Source organism: Anolis carolinensis, unplaced genomic scaffold (assembly GCF_035594765.1).
Source record: "Anolis carolinensis isolate JA03-04 unplaced genomic scaffold, rAnoCar3.1.pri scaffold_13, whole genome shotgun sequence".
Classification (NCBI taxonomy): domain Eukaryota; kingdom Metazoa; phylum Chordata; class Lepidosauria; order Squamata; family Dactyloidae; genus Anolis; species Anolis carolinensis.
In genome coordinates this window covers 5,565,992-5,585,665 of record NW_026943824.1, presented here as the reverse complement: position 1 = coordinate 5,585,665, position 19,674 = coordinate 5,565,992, and the positions used below count along the sequence as shown (strand labels likewise).

At 36.1% G+C, this 19,674-nt stretch overlaps 1 protein-coding gene across 1 annotated transcript in view; it reads left to right on the top strand.

Annotated features, from left to right (window-relative positions):
- srebf1 (sterol regulatory element binding transcription factor 1) overlaps nt 1-19,674 on the top strand; it is a 44,470-nt gene that overhangs the window by 1,494 nt on the left and 23,302 nt on the right. The window contains exons 2-7 of the mRNA XM_062964224.1: nt 1,296-1,425; nt 12,692-13,054; nt 14,156-14,322; nt 14,416-14,544; nt 17,829-18,044; nt 19,004-19,118. Of these exons, the coding sequence (XP_062820294.1) occupies nt 1,317-1,425; nt 12,692-13,054; nt 14,156-14,322; nt 14,416-14,544; nt 17,829-18,044; nt 19,004-19,118 (1,099 nt within the window). The 5' untranslated portion in view covers nt 1,296-1,316. The remainder of the gene's footprint in view (nt 1-1,295; nt 1,426-12,691; nt 13,055-14,155; nt 14,323-14,415; nt 14,545-17,828; nt 18,045-19,003; nt 19,119-19,674) is intronic.

The window sequence follows — 19,674 nt, the reverse complement described above, 5'->3', positions numbered from 1 at the left end:
TGAGCTGCCCCGAGTCCCTTCGGGGAGATGGTGGTGGGATTGAAAAATAAAGTATTATTATTATTATTATTATTATTATTATTATTATTATTATTATTATTATTATTATTGTGACCTGCCCTGAGTCCCTTCGGGGAAATGGTGGTGGGATAGAACAATTTATTATTATTATTATTATTATTATTATTATTATTATTATTATTGTGACCTGCCCTGAGTCCCTTCGGGGAAATGGTGGCAGGATAGAAAAATTAATTATTATTATTATTATTATTATTATTATTATTATTATTATTATTATTATTATTGTGACCTGCCCTGAGTCCCTTCGGGGAGATGGTGGTGGGATTGAAAAATAAAGTATTATTATTATTATTATTATTATTATTATTATTATTATTGTGACCTGCCCTGAGTCCCTTCGGGGAAATGGTGGCGGGATAGAAAAATTTATTATTATTATTATTATTATTATTATTATTATTATTATTATTATTATTATTATGAGCTGCCCTGAGTCCCTTTGGGGAGATGGTGGTGGGATAGAAAAATAAAGTATTATTATTATTATTATTATTATTATTATTATTATTATTATTATTGCGAGCCGCCCCGAGTCCCTTCGGGGAGATGGTGGCGGGATAGAAAAATGAAGTATTATTATTATTATTATTATTTTATTATGACACAGCAAACCAGATAGATATGCTGGATTTCGTGTCACAAAATCACAAGTCGAACAGTTCCCAAGTGTCTAGGACTGTGTGATGTATTTTCGGATGATGCGTGCAGATCCCAGTCGGGTGGCCTTTTGCAGTTGGCAGATGGTGATTTTGTCAATGTCTATTATTTCCTATTATTATTATTATTATTATTATTATTATTATTATTATTATTATTATTATTATTATTATTTGCTGCCGAACGCAATGCGCAGTGGCCAAAAAGTGATGTTGTAGAATGAATCCACCACGTTCATTGCCTTGGTTCAATGCTCTGGGATCCTGGGAGCTGTAGTTTTCCAAGGCCTTGAGCTCTCTCTGCCAAAGGATCCCGATGCTGCACTAAACTACACATCCCAGGATCCCATAGCATTGACTTAATGCCATTAAACTAGAGACGAGATCCCGAAGCAGTTTCACCCTTGACTTTGGCTCAGCAATAAGATTACCGTATTGCACGAATATAATCTGCACCCTAGTTTTGGAGACGTAGCCCAAAAAAAAAGGTGAGCGTTAGAATGGAGTTAATGGTGATATTTACATATATAAATTTTTATATATATTTTTGCACAGAGGAAGAGGAAGGTCCCCACCATGATGAACAACCTCCCTTTCGAGGAGGCCTCGCTGGACGGACTGGATCCCTCCTTGACGCTCCACGGATCCAGCGACATCGACACCGCGCTCCTCAGCGACATCGACGGTGGGTGTCCTTTTTGTGCCCCATTTCTCATGCCTTTGGCTTCCTTTCCATGTGCATTGTGTCATATATATGTATACTAGCTGTGGCGAAATATGGTGGTATGGGAAATAAAGTATTGAAGTATTGGTGGTAGTTAAGGTCAAGGGTAAAGGTTTTCCCGCTGATGGAGCTTAGCCTTCTAACTAATTTGTATTTTATAGGCAGTGTGGAAGAGGCCTAAGTGAGGCCTAACTCTGCCTGTCCCCTGGGCTGAGTGGGTTGCTAGGAGACCAAGTGGGCGGAGCTTAGCCTTTGAACTGGCAGCAATTGGATAAAAACAATTCTTCCTCTCCCTCTAATTAGGACTTTATTTTTCTTTTCTTTTTGTTGTATGGACGTAGAGGCATGGATGAGGGGTCGTGCTGCCAAGTTTAGTGTTTCTGGGATGTGTAGTTTTGTTGTTTTGTCCTAGGCTGAAATTTCATTACCCTTTTATATATATAGATACTAGCTGTGCCCGGCCACGCGTTGCTGTGGCGAAGTCTGGTGATATGGGAAATAAAGTATTGAGGAATTGGTGGTAGTTAAGGTAAAGGGTAAAGCTTTTCCCCTGACATTAAGTCCATTATAAATGGGTTATATAGCTGTGTGGAAGGGCCTTGAGTCTACACTGCCATATAATCCAGTTCAAATCAGATAATCTGTATTTTATAGGCAGTGTGGAAGAGGCCTAAGTGAGGCCTAACTCTGCCTGTCCCCTGGGCTGAGTGGGTTGCTAGGAAACCAAGTGGGCGGAGCTTAGCCTTCGAACTGGCAGCAATTGGATAAAAACAATTATTCCTCTCCCTCTAATGAGGACTTTATTTTTCTTTTCTTTTTGTTGTATGAACGTAGAGGCATGGATGAGGGGTTGTGCTGCCAAGTTTAGTGTTTCTGGGATGTGTAGTTTTGTTGTTTTGTCCTAGGCCGAAATTTCATTACCCTTTTATATATATAGATATATAAATTTTTATTTTATTTTATTTTATTTTATTGGTGGGGAAGAGGCAGCTTCAAATGTGCTGGTGGCTAGGAGGGTTTCTCTGCCATATATATATGTGTATGTGTGTGTGTGTGTATGTGTGTGTGTGTGTGTGTGTGTGTGTGTGTGTATATATATATATATATATATATATATATATATATATATTCGGATTGGTTGCCAGTCTCTTGAACCCGCCTCCTGTTCCTGGTGTGTTGGTGCGAAAGGGCTGACGTCACACGTCGGGTTACTATCGGTCATTCTTTTCTCCGGTGAAAAATATTTCAGTGCCTTTTGCTGAAGCAGACAGCAGAGGCAATGTTTCATCATAGGGTTTGCACCATGCTCTGCAATGGGACTGCTAATGGCAAATGATAATAATAACAATAATAATAATAGACACTTGGGAAGTGTTCGACTTGTGATTTTGTGATACGAAATCCAGCATATCTATCTTGTTTGCTGTGTCATAATAAAATAATAATAATAATAATAATAATAATAATAATTTATTATTTTATTGTATGACACAGCAAACAAGATAGATATGCTGGATTTCGTATCACAAAATCACAAGTCGAACACTTCCCAAGTGTCTAGGACTGTGTGATTTATTATTATTATTATTATTATTATTATTATTATTATTATTATTATTATGTCACAGCAAACAAGATAGACATGCTGGATTTTGTATCACAAAATCACAAGTCGAACACTTCCCAAGTGTCTAGGACTGTGTGATGTATTATTATTATTATTATTATTATTATTATTATTATTATTATTATATTATGACACAGCAAACAAGATAGATATGCTGGATTTTGTATCACAAGTCGAACACTTCCTAAGTGTCTAGGACTGTGTGATGTATTATTATTATTATTATTATTGTATGACACAGCAAACAAGATCGATATTCTGGATTTCATATCACAAAATCACAAGTCAAACACTTCCCAAGTGTCTAGGACTGTGTGATGTATTATTATTATTATTAAATAAATTCTAAATTCATAAATACAGTAATTACTACATAGCATTACTGCATATTGAACTACTTTTTCTGTCAAATTTGTTGTAAAACATGATGTTTTGGCGCTTAATTTGTAAAATCATAACCTAATTTGATGTTTAATAGGCTTTTCCTTAATCCCTCCTTATTATCCAAGATATTCACTTTTCCAAGCTTCTGCTGGCCCGTTTAGCTTGTATAAGTGAGACTCTATTGTATTATTATTATTATTATTATTATTATTATTATTATTATTATTATTATTATTATTTTATTGTATGACACAGCAAACAAGACAGATATGCTGGATTTCGTTTCACAAAGTCACAAGTCGAACACTTCCCAAGCGTCTAGGACTGTGTGATGTATTTTCGGATGATGTGTGCAGATCCCAGTAGGGTGGCCTTTTGCAGTTGGCAGATCATAAATTTGTCAATGTCTATTGTTTCCAAATGCCGTCTGAGTTATTATTATTATTATTATTATTATTATTAATAATAATAATAATAATTTCCTGCCTCTGCTTGCGACTCGAGGCAGAGCACAGCCGGATTAAAACTGAGCCAAAATTATACACTATTAAAATGCATGGAGCAAATGCGCACAGGTAAAAATGCAGATTAAAATTATGCTAATACTAATATTAATAGTACTAATGATATACAGCTTGGACCATTTTGGCTTTCCATTGATGCAACACACCCAAAAAATGTGTACAAAATAATTCCAAATAGGGTGCAATTGCCTTCAGGCTGTATGGTTATAAAGGAGTATGGACTCGGAGTGACGCTCCATGCATCCCTTTGCTTTCTGAGTGGACTCCCATCCAAGTCCCAACCAGGGTCGGCCCTGCTTAGCGCCCGAGATCACGAGTTGACCATATCGTCATGCCTTGTTGCTCAAGGGAAGGCTGCCAAGGTTGTCATCTGAAAGACAAACACACCTTTGAATATATTTATTTTCTGGGGTAACTCGGAGTCAGACTCCAGGCAAAGGGCGAATCCTGATTTGGAAAATGGGGCAGAGGAGAACGGGACGTGGGGCAGACACGTTGTTGCTGGCAGATGTTGTGTTTGGGTGCCGTCTGAGTTTGTCCAGGGTTGCATTTCTATCCCCTTTCATTTGGGTCATTATTTTCCAGTTTCTTCAAATTATTATTATTATTATTATTATTATTATCGACACAACGACGTTGTATGACACAGCAAACAAGATAGACATGCTGGATTTCGTATCACAAAATCACAAGTCGAACACTTCCCAAGAGTCTAGGACTGTGTGATGTATTTTCGGATGATGCGTGCAGATCCCAGCAGGGTGGCCTTTTGCAGTTGGCAGATCGTAATTTTGTCAATGTCTATTGTTTCCAAATGCCGGCTGAGATCTTTTGGCACGGCACCCAGTGTGCCCATCACCACCGGGACCACCTGCACTGGTTTCTGCCAGAGTCTTTGAAGTTCAATCTTGAGGTCCTGAGAGCAGCTGAGTTTTTCCTGTTGTTTTTCGTCAATGCGACTGTCACCTGGGATGGCAACATCAATGATCCAAACTTTGTTCTTTTCCACAACTGTGATGTCTGGTGTTTTGTGTTCCAGAACTTTGTCAGTCTGGATTCGGAAGTCCCACAGTATCTTTGCGTGCTCATTTCTCAATACTTTTGCAGGTTTGTGATCCCACCAGTTCTTAACTGCAGGGAGGTGGTACTTGAGGCATAGGTTCCAATGAATCATTTGGGCCACATAGTTGTGCCTCTGTTTGTAGTCTGTCTGTGCAATTTTCTTACAGCAGCTGAGGATATGATCAATGGTTTCATCGGTTTCCTTGCACAGTCTGCACTTTGGGTCATCAGCTGATTTTTCGATCTTGGCCTTGATTGCATTTGATTGCATTATTATTATTATTATTATTATTATTATTATTATTATTATTATTATTATTTTATTATGACACATCAAACAAGATAGATATGCTTGATTTCGTATCACAAAATCACAAGTCGAACACTTCCCAAGTGTCTAGGACTGTGTGACGTATTTTCGGATGATGCGTGCAGATCCCAGTAGGGTGGCCTTTTGCAGTTGGCAGATTGTGATTTTGTCAATGTTATCATTATTATTATTATTATTATTATTATTATTATTATTATTATTATTATTATTATTATTAGGGTGCATTGACACTATAGCATTAATGCAGTTTGGCACCGCTTAAACGTCCCTGTTTCCATGTTATGGGATCCTGGGAGTTGCAGTTTGCCTACAGACCTTGCAAAACTACAACTCCCGCATTAAGCCAGTTCAAAGTGGAGTCAAACTGCATTTGTTCTACGGTGTAAATGAACCAAAGATGCCATAAGAGATCAATAAGGAAGATGTCAGGGGAGGCTGTTTGGCTTTGCCTAAGTTGACTGGGAAGTGCAATAATAATAATAATAATAATAATAATAATAATAATAATTCCGAAAATACATCACACAGTCCTAAACACTTGGGAAGTGTTTGACTTGTGGTTTTGTGACACGAAATCCAGTATATCTATCTTGTTTGCTGTGTCATACTATGTTGTTGTGTCAATAATAATAATAATAATAATAATAATAATAATGCTGGAGCATGTCTATCTTGTTTGCTGTGTCATACAATATAATAATAATAATAATAATAATAATAATAATAATAATAATAATAATAATAATAATAATAATAGTAATAATAATATCTTTCCCCATCTGCAGCCTGCAAGGCCAGGATAGATTTAGAGCAATGTATGTGACATTTTCTGCAATGTTTATTGTGAATATTTTTGTGTCTAGTTTCATGGTTAATTTGTGAATTTTTTTTCAAAAATTGTAATTATTTTATGAATATTTTTTGCAAATATTATTGTGAACATTCTCATGATTATTTCTGTGAATGTGTTTTGCAAATATTTTTGGGTATATATATATATACTATGCGAATGTTTTTGTGAACAGTTTCCTGATTATTTTCGTGAATATTTTTCATGAATATAATTTTGCGAATAGTTTGAGATGTTTTTTGTGAATAGTTCCATGATTATTTTTGTGATGATTGTGCACTTCGAATTGCTTTGGATTGTCCGTTTTGAACTAGCTTCAATGCTATTTTAATGTTCATAGCCTTTAGCTTTTTAGCTGTATCTTGTATTGCCTTTTCACCTGTTTACTGTTTCAAGTATCTTTTAGAGGAAAAAGCAATATATTATTAATAATACTATTAATTATTATTATTATTATTATTATTATTAATATTAATTAATAATTATTATTTGCAATAATAAGACCATGATGGTGGTGGTGGTGATGATCACCTCTTTACAGTTTTGAGTCTCTTTTAGAGGAAAAAGCAATATATTATTAATAATATTATTAATTATTACTAATAATTATCAATAATGGTAATTATTACTACTAATAATTAATTATTATTATTAATAATAAGAGCATGACAATGGTGGTGGTGGTGACGATGATCACCTGTTTACTGTTTCGAGTCTCTTTTAGAGGAAAAAGCAATATATTAATAATATTGTCATTATTATTAGTAATTAATAATAATAATGAGATGATCAATAATTATTAATAATAGTACAGTCATTATTACTATTAATTAATTAATTAATATTATTAAAAATAATAAGATCATGACAATAGTGGTGGTGGTGATCATGATCACCTGTTTACTGTTTCGAGTCTCTTTTAGAGGAAAAAGCAATATATTATTAATAATAATGTCATTATTATTAGTAATTAATAATAATAATGAGATGATCAATAATTATTAATAATAGTACAGTAATTATTACTATTAATTAATTAATTATTATTATTAAAAATAACAAGATCATGACAATAGTGGTGGTGGTGATCATGATCACTTGTTTACTGTTTCGAGTCTCTTTTAGAGGAAAAAGCAATATATTATTAATAATAATGTCATTATATTAGTAATTAATAATAATGAGATGATCAATAATTATTAATAATAGTACAGTAATTATTACTATTAATTAATTATTATTATTAAAAATAATAAGATCATGACAATAGTGGTGGTGGTGATCATGATCACCTGTTTACTGTTTCGAGTCTCTTTTAGAGGAAAAAGCAATATATTATTAATAATAATGTCAATAATAATAATAAGGTGATGATGATGGTGACAATGATGATGATGATGAAAATGTCCTTCCTCATCTGCAGTTCAGCCAATGCCCGAATAGAGTAATGCAAACGTCCGCAAAAGGTTCAGCTGCAGCAGCAAAGGCCAATACCATTCTGGGCAAAAAAAAAAAAATTGGAAAGAAATTGAAAATAAACCTTCCAATTCTGTGCAGAATCAGGTCGAGTATCCCTGATTGTTCACAGTGGCCCGAAGAAGCAAATCCTTTGCATTTGACCTAGATCAGGGGTCCCCAAACTAAGGCCCGGGGGCCGGATGCGGCCCTCCAAGGTAATTTACCTGGCCCCCGCCCTCAGTTTTATAATATAATATTTTTATATCAGTTTTAATAATATAATATATTGTATATACATATAATATTGATAATAATCTTATGTTATACAATATAATACTAATAGTAATACCATATAATAATATTAATTATATGTTATATATTACATATTATATAATAGTATAGTGGTATAGTTCAATATAGTAATATATAATGCTAATATTGTGTTATGCTAATAATATAATGTATGTACAGACAGCTGCTCTGAGTCCCCTTTGGGGTGAGAAGGGCGGGATATAAATGTAGTAAATAAATGCAGTAAATAAATAATAAATTTTAGACTTAGGCTCGGCCAAAGTCTGACATGACTTGAAGGCACACAACAACAACAACAATCCTAATTAACTTGACTATCTCATTGGTCAGTAGCAGGCCCACACTTCCCACTGAAATCCTAATAGGTTTATGTTGGTTAAAATTGTTTTCATTTTTAAATATTGTATTGTTCTTTCATTGTTATTGTTGTTGTTGTTTTGCAATACAAATAAGATACGTGCAGTGTGCATAGGAATTTGTTCGGGTTTTTTTTTTTCAAATGATAATTCGGCCCCTCAACAGTCTGAAGGATTGTTGCTTTAAAAGTTTGGGGACCCCTGGATTAGAGTAATGCAAACGTCCGCAAAAGGTTCAGCTGCAGCAACAAAGGCCAATACCATTCTGGGCAAAAAAAAAAAATTGGAAAGAAATTGAAAATAAACCTTCCAATTCTGTGCAGAATCAGGTCGAGTATCCCTGATTGTTCACAGTGGCCCGAAGAAGCAAATCCTTTGCATTTGACCTAGAGTAACCCCGCCTGGCTTACTAGAGCCGAGGAAAGGGTTAACTCGGGATGCCTTATAGTAACCCCGGCGCCATTCATTCACCTTGGAGGCCGAGCGGAGGCTCCTGATTGGCCGGCGGGGATCACCTCATGCTAAATCCAGTGATTCATAATTCCACCCTCATTCCGGAGGGAGGGGAAAGTCTCCAAAGGAGCATGGACTGGACAGACACATATTGCACAATGAAGTCCGGCCCAAAAAAACAAGCTCAGAGCATCAAAGCCAGGGTTTGGCATGCTCTTAAGGCACATCCAGAAGGCCTTTTCCTGATTCTTTTTTGATTTAGCCGGGCTTCGAAACACACAATTTTGCTTTTGCGAGATGCATTTTTGGTCAGGGGATCGATTGCACGGCCGGGATTGCAAGTCCCATCATCCCCTAGCTTGCAGAGCCAATGTTGACGGATGCTTGGAGTTGTAGATCAGCCACAAATACTTCATCATAACAATAACAACAACAACAACAAGAACAACAACAACAACAATAATAATAATACATCACACAGACCTAGACACTTGGGAAGTGTTCGACTTGTGATTTTGTGATACGAAATCCAGCATATCTATCTTGTTTGCTGTATCATAATAACAATAATAATAATAATAATAATAATAATAATAATAATAATAATAATAATAATACATCACACAGTCCTAGACTTGGGAAGTGTTCGACTTGTGATTTTGTGATATGAAATCCAGCATATCTATCTTGTTTGCTGTGTCATAATAACAATAATAATAATAATAATAATAATAATAATAATAATAATAATACATCACACAGTCCTAGACTTGGGAAGTGTTCGACTTGTGATTTTGTGATACGAAATCCAGCATATCTATCTTGTTTGCTGTATCATAATAACAATAATAATAATAATAATAATAATAATAATAATAATAATACATCACACAGTCCTAGACTTGGGAAGTGTTCGACTTGTGATTTTGTGATATGAAATCCAGCATATCTATCTTGTTTGCTGTGTCATACAATAGAATAATAATAATAATAATAATAATAATAATAATACATCACACAGACCTAGACACTTGGGAAGTGTCCGACTTGTGATTTTGTGATACGAAATCCAGCATGTCTATCTTGTTTGTGTGTCATAATAATAATAATAATAATAATAATAATAATAATAATAATAATACATCACACAGTCTTAGACACTTGGGAAGTGTTCGACTTGTGATTTTGTGATACGAAATCCAGCATATCGATCTTGTTTGCTGTGTCATAATAAAATAATAATAATAATAATAATAATAATAATAATAATAATAATAATAATAATAGATCTCAGCCAGCATTTGGAAACAATAGACATTGACAAAATCACAATCTGCCAACTGCAAAAGGCCACCCTGCTGGGATCTGCACGCATCATCCGAAAACACATCACACAGTCCTAGACACTTGGGAAGTGTTCAACTTGTGATTTTGTGATACGAAATCCAGCATATCTATCTTGTTTGCTGTGTCATACAATAATAATAATAATAATAATAATAATAATAATAATAATAATAATAATAATACATCACACAGTCCTAGACACTGGGAAGTGTTCAACTTGTGATTTTGTGAAACGAAATCCAGCATATCTATCTTGTTTGCTGTGTCATACAATATAATAATAATAATAATAATAATAATAATAATAATAATAATAATAATAATAATACATCACACAGACCTAGACACTTGGGAAGTGTTCGACTTGTGATTTTGTGATACGAAATCCAGCATATCTATCTTGTTTGCTGTGTCATACAATAATAATAATAATAATAATAATAATAATAATAATAATATCACACAGTGTAGATCCGGCCTCTGATTGTCTTTCTTTGCTTTTGAATACTGTATTTCAGCCAATATTATTTCATAATAATAATAATATCACACAGTGTAGATCCGGCCTCTGATTGTCTTCATTTGCTTTTAAATGCTGTATTCCAACCAATATTATTTCACAATAATAATAATAATAATAATAATAATAATAATAATAATAATAATAATATCATCACACAGTGTAGATCCGGCCTCTGTTTGTCTTTGCTTGCTTTTAAATACTGTATTTCAACCAATATTATTTCATAATAACAATAACAACAACAATAATAATATTACATTAATAACAATGATAATAATAATATCACACAGAGTAGATCCGGCCTCTGATTGTCTTTATTTGCTTCTGAATACTGTATTTCAACCGATATTATTTCATAATAACAATAACAATAACAATAATAATATTACAATAATAACAATGATAATGATAATATCACACAGTGTAGATCCGGCCTCTGGTTGTCTTTATTTGCTTCTGAATACTGTATTTCAACCAATATTATTTCATAATAACAATAACAATAACAACAATAATAATATTACAATAATAATATTACAATAATAATAATAATAATAATAATAATAATACACAGTGTAGATCTGGCCTCTGTCTTTTTTTTTATTATTTTATGATCTTTATTCAAAGTTTTATATATTAAAAAATGAAAAAAAAGAAACATCTATATATATATATCTTGATAAGAAAATAGTGTTTTTCCATCGAAAGTGGGAGAACATTTATTTTTGTTAGAAAGTAGGAAAAAAGAGTAGAGAGGAGAGAAAAAAAATAAAATAAAATAAAGGCTAATAAAAAAAATTAAAAAAATTAGTGTTTTTATAAAAAAGAAAAAAAAAGATAAAAAAAATAAAAATGTTGACTTCCATCTTCCTTTGGCTGGTTCTGCAAGAAAATTCTGATAGTCAATCAAATCCATATCCCCTTCGTCCTTATCAGATTCTAAGATTGAATTTATTCAGCAGATGGGATTAAATTTTATTTGTTTTAAATAGTCCTTTACCAGGTCCCAGTTGGTTTCTTTCTTAGGCAAACCTTGACTTGAAGATAACCAGTAAGTAAGCCTATCCATGTTCATCACGTCCAAGAGTTTAATCAGCCATTCCTCCTTGTTTGGGGTCTCTTTTTGTCTCCACCGCCCGGCATAAGTTATTCTCGCCGTAATAACCAGATAGTTGAACAGGATCTCTTTATCTTTGTCATATTCTATATCTAACATTCCGAGTAGAAAATATTCAGGTTCTCTTCTAATCTTTATCTTCAGAATTAATTGTATTACTTCATTTACCTCTTTCCAGAATTGTTGGGCTCTTGGACAAGTCCACCATAAGTGAAAAAACGTGCCTGTTTGATGCTCACACTTCCAACATTTATCTGAGGAATTTTTATAACATTTCGAAATTTTATAGGGGGTTATATACCATCTATATTGCATCTTTAACCAGTTCTCGCGCATATCATACGCATAAGTATACCTGAGGCCCTGATTCCATACCTTCTCCCAACTTTTTAATTGAATTGGATGACCCACGTTTTGGGCCCATTTTACCATGCACTCCTTTATCTGCTCCGTTTCCGTACCCCACTCTAATAGTTTTTTATATAGTTTCGTAATTAATTTATGCTCAGTCTTCATTATATTGTCCCAAAAACCATTTCTTTCTGCAAAACCTGTTTCCTTGTCTTGCCTAAAGAGATCATATGCCTGTCTATAATGGAACCAAGAGCATTTCGGAAATAAAAGTTTAATATCTTTTTCCTCTTTTAAATCAAATTTCCCTTTTTGTTTAATTAGTAGGTCCTCGTAAGTAGGCCATGTTCGCCAACCCAGTTCTCTCCTTTGGAAGGCTTCTGGAAGGCCTCTGTTTGTCTTTATTTGCTTTTGAATACTGTATTTCAACCAATATTATTTCATAATAATAATGATGATGATGATGATGATAATATCACACAGTGTAGATCCAGCCTTGTAGGGATAATGGGATTCTTTGTCATTTCCCCAGACATGCTGCAATTGATCACGACGGAAGACGGGGATTTTCCCGGTTTGTTTGATGGTCCGTTCTGCGGGAACGCCGCTCCGGAACCGAACCCGCACGGTCCCAGCCTCTTCAGCTCTTATCCGGGCTCAAGCAACCCACCTCCCACCAGTTTGTTCCCGGTCCCATCGCCGGCCCCGGGGAGCTTCCCTCTGGTCGCAAACGCTGGGCCGAACCCAGACCCGGCTCCGATGGACATCAAGGAGGAACCCGCGGCTCCGGCGCCCGCTCCGCTCTTAGCCCAGCTCCCCACAGCCCCACATTTGGTTCTGCCCCCCCGGGACCACTTCTCCGGGCAATCCGTGGCGGGCTTCCTGAAGCAGAAAGGTATCTCGGAAAGACGTTTCTAGGACCACTAGTCGAGAAAAGCATGACCTTGTTAGAAATCAACCCCTTTGAACAAGAGGTTTTCATAAACACTAATGTAATGGCACACAGGCAACTCGGCTGTTAGACCGGAGAACCATGACTTTGAACTGACAAGAACAAAGACACTAACTAACTAACTAAACACGCAGATGTCTATAATCTACAGTGAAACGTAAAAAGGAAAGTATGGTATATAATATGTAAGTAATATGTTAGTAATGTAATATTATCCTCTATAGAGAATAATATTACATTATTAACATGATACTTACATATTATATACCATACTTTCCTTTTTACAAAGAACAAAGACACGCCATTACAAAAACTTATTTACTTAGCAAAGGATGGGTTGTTTCTTTCAAGTTGAAATTCATGTAATGGCACACAGGTAACTCAGCTATTAGACTGAAGAACCATGTCTTTGAACTGCCAAGGACGCCATTACAAAAATATATTTACTTATCAAAGGATGGGTTGTTTCTTTAAAATTGAAATTCATATAATGGCACACAGGTAATTCAACCGTTAGACTGAAGAGCTATGTCTTTGAACTGACACGGACAAAGACATGCCATTACAAAAGACACGCCATTACACTTAGCAAAGGATTGTGCTCACTTCGGCAGCACATAGATTAAAATTGGAATTTAGCAAAGGATGGGCTGTTTCTTTAAAGTTGAAATTCACGTAATGGCACACAGGTAACTCAACTGTTAGACTGTAGAACCATGTCTTTGAATTGCCAAGGACAAAGAGACGCCACTACAAAGTATATTTTTAGTTAGCAAAGGATGGGTTGTTTCTTTAAAGTTGAAATTCATGTAATGGCACACAGGTAACTCAACTGTCAGACTAAAGAGCCATGTCTTTAAATTGCCGAGGACAAAGAGATGCCACTACAAAAATATATTTGGTTAGCAGAGAGTGGTTGTTTGTTTCAAGTTGAAATTTGTGTAATGGCACACAGGTAACTCGACGGTTAGACTGAAGAGCCATGTCTTTGAATTGCCAAGGACAAAGAGACACAAATACAGTGCTCTTCTTGGTCTCTTTCAGCCCCACAACCAGGAGGACCCCCTCCAACGCCTCCGGCCCCCATCCTGACTCCTGCCCGCCCACCCCACGCCGTGGCTGTGCAAACGCCAATCCAGAACATCGCCCCCCAGCAGCTCCTGGCTCCTGCGACTTCCCAGGTGATCCAGCCTCAGATCCAGCAAGTCCCGGTGAGTGTGGGCGGGTGGGCAAGGACAACATGGCGTAGTGGTCAATGCGGTCAGTGAGTGCGTGGTGTTGACCCCCACTTTCTCTTTCCGCAGGTCCTCCTCCAGCCGCACTTCATCAAGGCCGACTCCCTGCTGCTGACCACTGTCTCCGGAGCCAAGGCCGGACCCGGAATCACCTCTCTGGCCACCACCACCACCGCCGTCCAGTCCACCCCCCTCCAGGTGAGCCCTGTTGGTATCTTCCAGTGAAGTACCACCTTTAGAAAACCACTCAAGAAAAGCATGACCTTGTTAGAAGTCGACCCTTTGATCAAGTGATATTCATAAGCATTCGTGTAATGGCACACAGGTCACTCGGTTGTTAGACTGAAGAACCATGTCTTTGAACTGCCAAGGGCAAAGACGCGCCACTACAAAAATATACTTGGTTAGCAGAGGATGGTTGTTTCTTTCAAGTTGAAATTTGTGTAATGGCACACAGGTAACTTAAGTGTTACACTGAAGAACCATGTCTTTAAATTGCCAAGGGCAAAGACACGCCACTACAAAAATATATATTTGGTTAGCAGAGGATGGTTGTTTCTTTCAAGTTGAAATTTGTGTAATGGCACACAGGTAACTTAAGTGTTACACTGAAGAACCATGTCTTTAAATTGCCAAGGGCAAAGACACGCCACTACAAAAATATATAATTGGTTAGCAGAGGATGGTTGTTTCTTTCAAGTTGAAATTTGTGTAATGGCACACAGGTAACTCAACTGTTAGACTGAAGAACCATGCCTTTGAACTGCCAAGGATAAAGACACGCCACTACAAAAATATATTTGGTTAGGGGAAGATGGTTGTTTCTTTGAAGTTGCAGTTGCCCAAAAGATATATATACTCCCTTGAAACTTCTTAGTTTAAAATATGCACTCAAAGATTAAAAAAAATCAAATCAAAGTCTTCTTGAAAAATAACATACTGTATATACTCGAGTATAAGCCTAGTTTTTCAGCCCTTTTTTTAAGACTGAAAAAGCCCCCCTCGGCTTATACTCGGGTGAGGGTCGTGGTTGGCTTATATTTGGGTCAGCTTATACTCGAGAATATATGGTACATTTATTATTTTTCTCTATTATTATTGGTGTTATTACATTTATTATTTTTCTCTATTATTGTTGCTACTATTACATTTATTTTTCTCTATTTTTATTATTAATAATACATTTATTATTTCAATCTGGTCTTATTATTATTATTATTATTACATTTATTATTTTACTCTATTTATTATTACATGTATTATTTTCCTGTATTTATTATTATTATTACATGTATTGTTTTATTCTGTTATTATTATTAAAAGGATACATAAGCACATTTACATTGAAGAAGATGAGAATAATGATTTAATCAGAGTTGGACAGTCTTATCTTAAATCTGAGCTTGATGTAAATATTCAAAAACATTTAACCTACTGATGCCTCAATTAATGTAATTTTATTGGTATCTATTTTTATTTCTGAAATTTACCACCCTCGGCTTATGCTGGAGTCAATGTTTTCCCAATTTTTTGTGGTAAAATTAGGTACTTCGGCTTATATTCGGGTCGGCTTATACAGTGGAGTCCTGTGTCTGAACATGCTCAGTACAGTCACTGGCAAATCAACATACACATAGAATACAGGTTAGCAAATATATAACAAATACTGTATATACTGAAGTATAAGCCTAGTTTTTCAGCCTTTTTTTTAAGACTGAAAAAGCCCCCTCGGCTTATACTCGGGTGAGGGTCGTGGTTGGCTTATATTTGGGTCAGCTTATACTCGGGTATATACGGTATCTTGTTTACTCACAAACATCTTGTATTAATTCACCATACAAGTTAAGTCGCCAGACACATTCCTTATTAAAGTTTAGTTAAAGATCGGATGTAGTTCTCTGTGTGTTGAATTCACAGAATATCATTCTTAATCGATAGTCCATAGTTTTTAGGTATAGTTGTACTCATTGAAGTCCATAAGTCATATTTCTGTACTGAAGTCCAAACAGCAACATGCATCCACCTCCATGGAGATATTAAGCAGACACATCCACCTCCACTGAGATGTAAAGCAAACACCGAAACACAATGGAGTCCTGTGTCTGAACATGCTCAGTATAATCACTGGCAAATCAACATACACATAGAATACAGGTTAGCAAATATATAACAAATACTGTATATACTCGAGCATAAGCCTAGTTTTTCAGCCCTTTTTTTAGACTGAAAAAGCCCCCCTTGGTTTATACTCGGGTGAGGGTCGTGGTTGGCTTATATTTGGGTCAGCTTATACTCGAGTATATACAGTATCTTGTTTACTCACAAACATCTTGTATTAATTCACCATACAGGTTAAGTCCACCATACAGGACACATCCACCTCCACTGAGGTGTAAAGCAAACACCGAAACACAATGGAGTCCTGTGTCTGAACATGCTCAGTATAATCACTGGCAAATCAACATACACATAGAATACAGGTTAGCAAATATATAACAAATAATGTATATACTCGAGCATAAGCCTAGTTTTTCAGCCCTTTTTTAAGACTGAAAAAGCCCCCCTTGGCTTATACTCGGGTGAGGGTCGTGGTTGGCTTATATTTGGGTCAGCTTATACTCGAGTATATACAGTATCTTGTTTACTCACAAACATCTTGTATTAATTCACCATACAGGTTAAGTCCACCATACAGGACACATCCACCTCCACTGAGGTGTAAAGCAAACACCGAAACACAATGGAGTCCTGTGTCTGAACATGCTCAGTATAATCACTGGCAAATCAACATACACATAGAATACAGGTTAGCAAATATATAACAAATAATGTATATACTCGAGCATAAGCCTAGTTTTTCAGCCCTTTTTTAAGACTGAAAAAGCCCCCCTTGGCTTATACTCGGGTGAGGGTCGTGGTTGGCTTATATTTGGGTCAGCTTATACTCGAGTATATACAGTATCTTGTTTACTCACAAACATCTTGTATTAATTCACCATACAGGTTAAGTCCACCATACAGGACACATCCACCTCCACTGAGGTGTAAAGCAAACACCGAAACACAATGGAGTCCTGTGTCTGAACATGCTCAGTATAATCACTGGCAAATCAACATACACATAGAATACAGGTTAGCAAATATATAACAAATAATGTATATACTCGAGCATAAGCCTAGTTTTTCAGCCCTTTTTTAAGACTGAAAAAGCCCCCCTTGGCTTATACTCGGGTGAGGGTCGTGGTTGGCTTATATTTGGGTCAGCTTATACTCGAGTATATACAGTATCTTGTTTACTCACAAACATCTTGTATTAATTCACCATACAGGTTAAGTCCACCATACAGGACACATCCACCTCCACTGAGGTGTAAAGCAAACACCGAAACACAATGGAGTCCTGTGTCTGAACATGCTCAGTACAAATAAATAGGGAAAGGCTTGGGAGAAGTCTAACCCTTCTCCGCTGTTTCCTCTTCCAGACCCTGGTGAGCGGTGGCACCATCCTGGCGACGGTGCCTCTCGTGATGGACACGGACAAGCTGCCCATCAACCGCTTGACCGCGGGGAAGCCCTTGTCCGGCCACAACAAAGGCGAGAAGCGCACGGCGCACAACGCCATCGAGAAGCGCTACCGCTGCTCCATCAACGACAAGATCTGTGAGCTCAAGGACTTGGTGGTCGGCACAGAAGCCAAGGTAGAGAAGCTGGCATTGAATGTACGGTTTCCGCCATCTGCCTCTCTTCCCCGTCTTTCCGTTTTATTTTATAATTTTTTATTGAGTTTTCAAATAAAATTTACAGTACGTGTTTAAGAACACATTGGGTTCTTAGAGGAAAAAGTGCAATGAGTGAGTAGAAATTGAGGAAAGAGAGAAAAAAGAGGGAAAAAAAAGGGGGGGGGAAGTAAAGTAAAATAAACAGAAATATAAAATAATTGGTCACTTCCATCTCTTACACAGATACTTAAAGAAAAATTTCTATCTTTAATTAGTCTTTCAGTTCGTTCTGCTTTGGTGTCAGCCTTTTCTCTTTTTTTATTTATTTAATTATTTTTTAAAAAAATTCTTCCATCATTAACGTTAGATTTTCTATTGGGGTTAAATTAGCACCTTCATTTGCCTTTCAATCAAAAAATTCTTAACCAGGTCCCAGTTTGTTTGCTTTTTGGGAATGCCATAGTTATTTTTGAGTAAATACGTCAATTTATCCATGTTCATTATTTCCAAAATCTTGACTAGCCATTGGCTCAGCTCCGGAATTTCTTTCTTTTTCCAATATCTGGCACAAACTATTCTTGCAGCTGTTCTGAGATAATTGAAAAGAATTTCTTTATCTTTATCCTTTTCTATATTAATCATCCCCAGAAGAAAGTATTTGGGATCTAGTTCTATATTAATTTGCAACATCTTTTGTATTGCTTGATGGATTTTCTTCCAATAGTTTTTCGCCTTTTTACAAGTCCACCAACAATGATAAAATGTACCCACTTGGTCATTACATTTCCAACATTTATTTGAGATTTTCTTATTAAAATTTGATAATTTTGGGGGGGGTCAAATACCAGCGGTAGAACATTTTGATCCAGTTTTCTTTTAATTCGGTTGCATAGGTCTTTCCGATAACTGGACTCTGCATTTTTTGTCTTGCCGGGCAGCTGAACAAGTCGGCCATCCTGCGCAAGGCGATTGACCACATCCGGTTCCTGAAGCAGGCCAACCAGAAGTTGAAGGCGGAGAACATGGCCCTCAAGATGGCATCCCAGAAGAACCGTAAGCTTTGGAACTCCTTGGCCCAACATGTCAGAATCAGATTGAGGAAAAAAAAATAGTTTCCAAGTGATGTCGAAGGCTGTATAGCCATGTTCCAGAAGCATTCCCTCCTGACGTTTCACCCACATCTGTGGCAGGCATCCTCGGAGGTTGTGAGGTCTGTTGGAAACTAAAGTGGGGTTTCTATATCTGTGGAATGATGTCCAGGGTGGGAGAAAGAACTCTTGTCTACTTGAGGCAAATGTGAATGTTGCAACTGTCCAGCTTGATTATTTATTTTATTTATTTATTAGCGACATTTATATCCCGCCCTTCTCACCCGAAGGGGACTCAGGGCGGTTTATAAGTACAGTAGAGTCTCACTAATCCAAGCCTCTGGATAATCCAAGCCATTTTTGTAGTCAATGTTTCCAATATATCGTGATATTTTGGTGCTAAATTCCTAAATACAGTAATCATAACATAACTTTACTGTGTATTGAAATACTTTTTCTGTCAAATTTGTTGTATAACATGAAGTTTTGGTGCTTAATTTGTAAAATCATAACCTAATTTG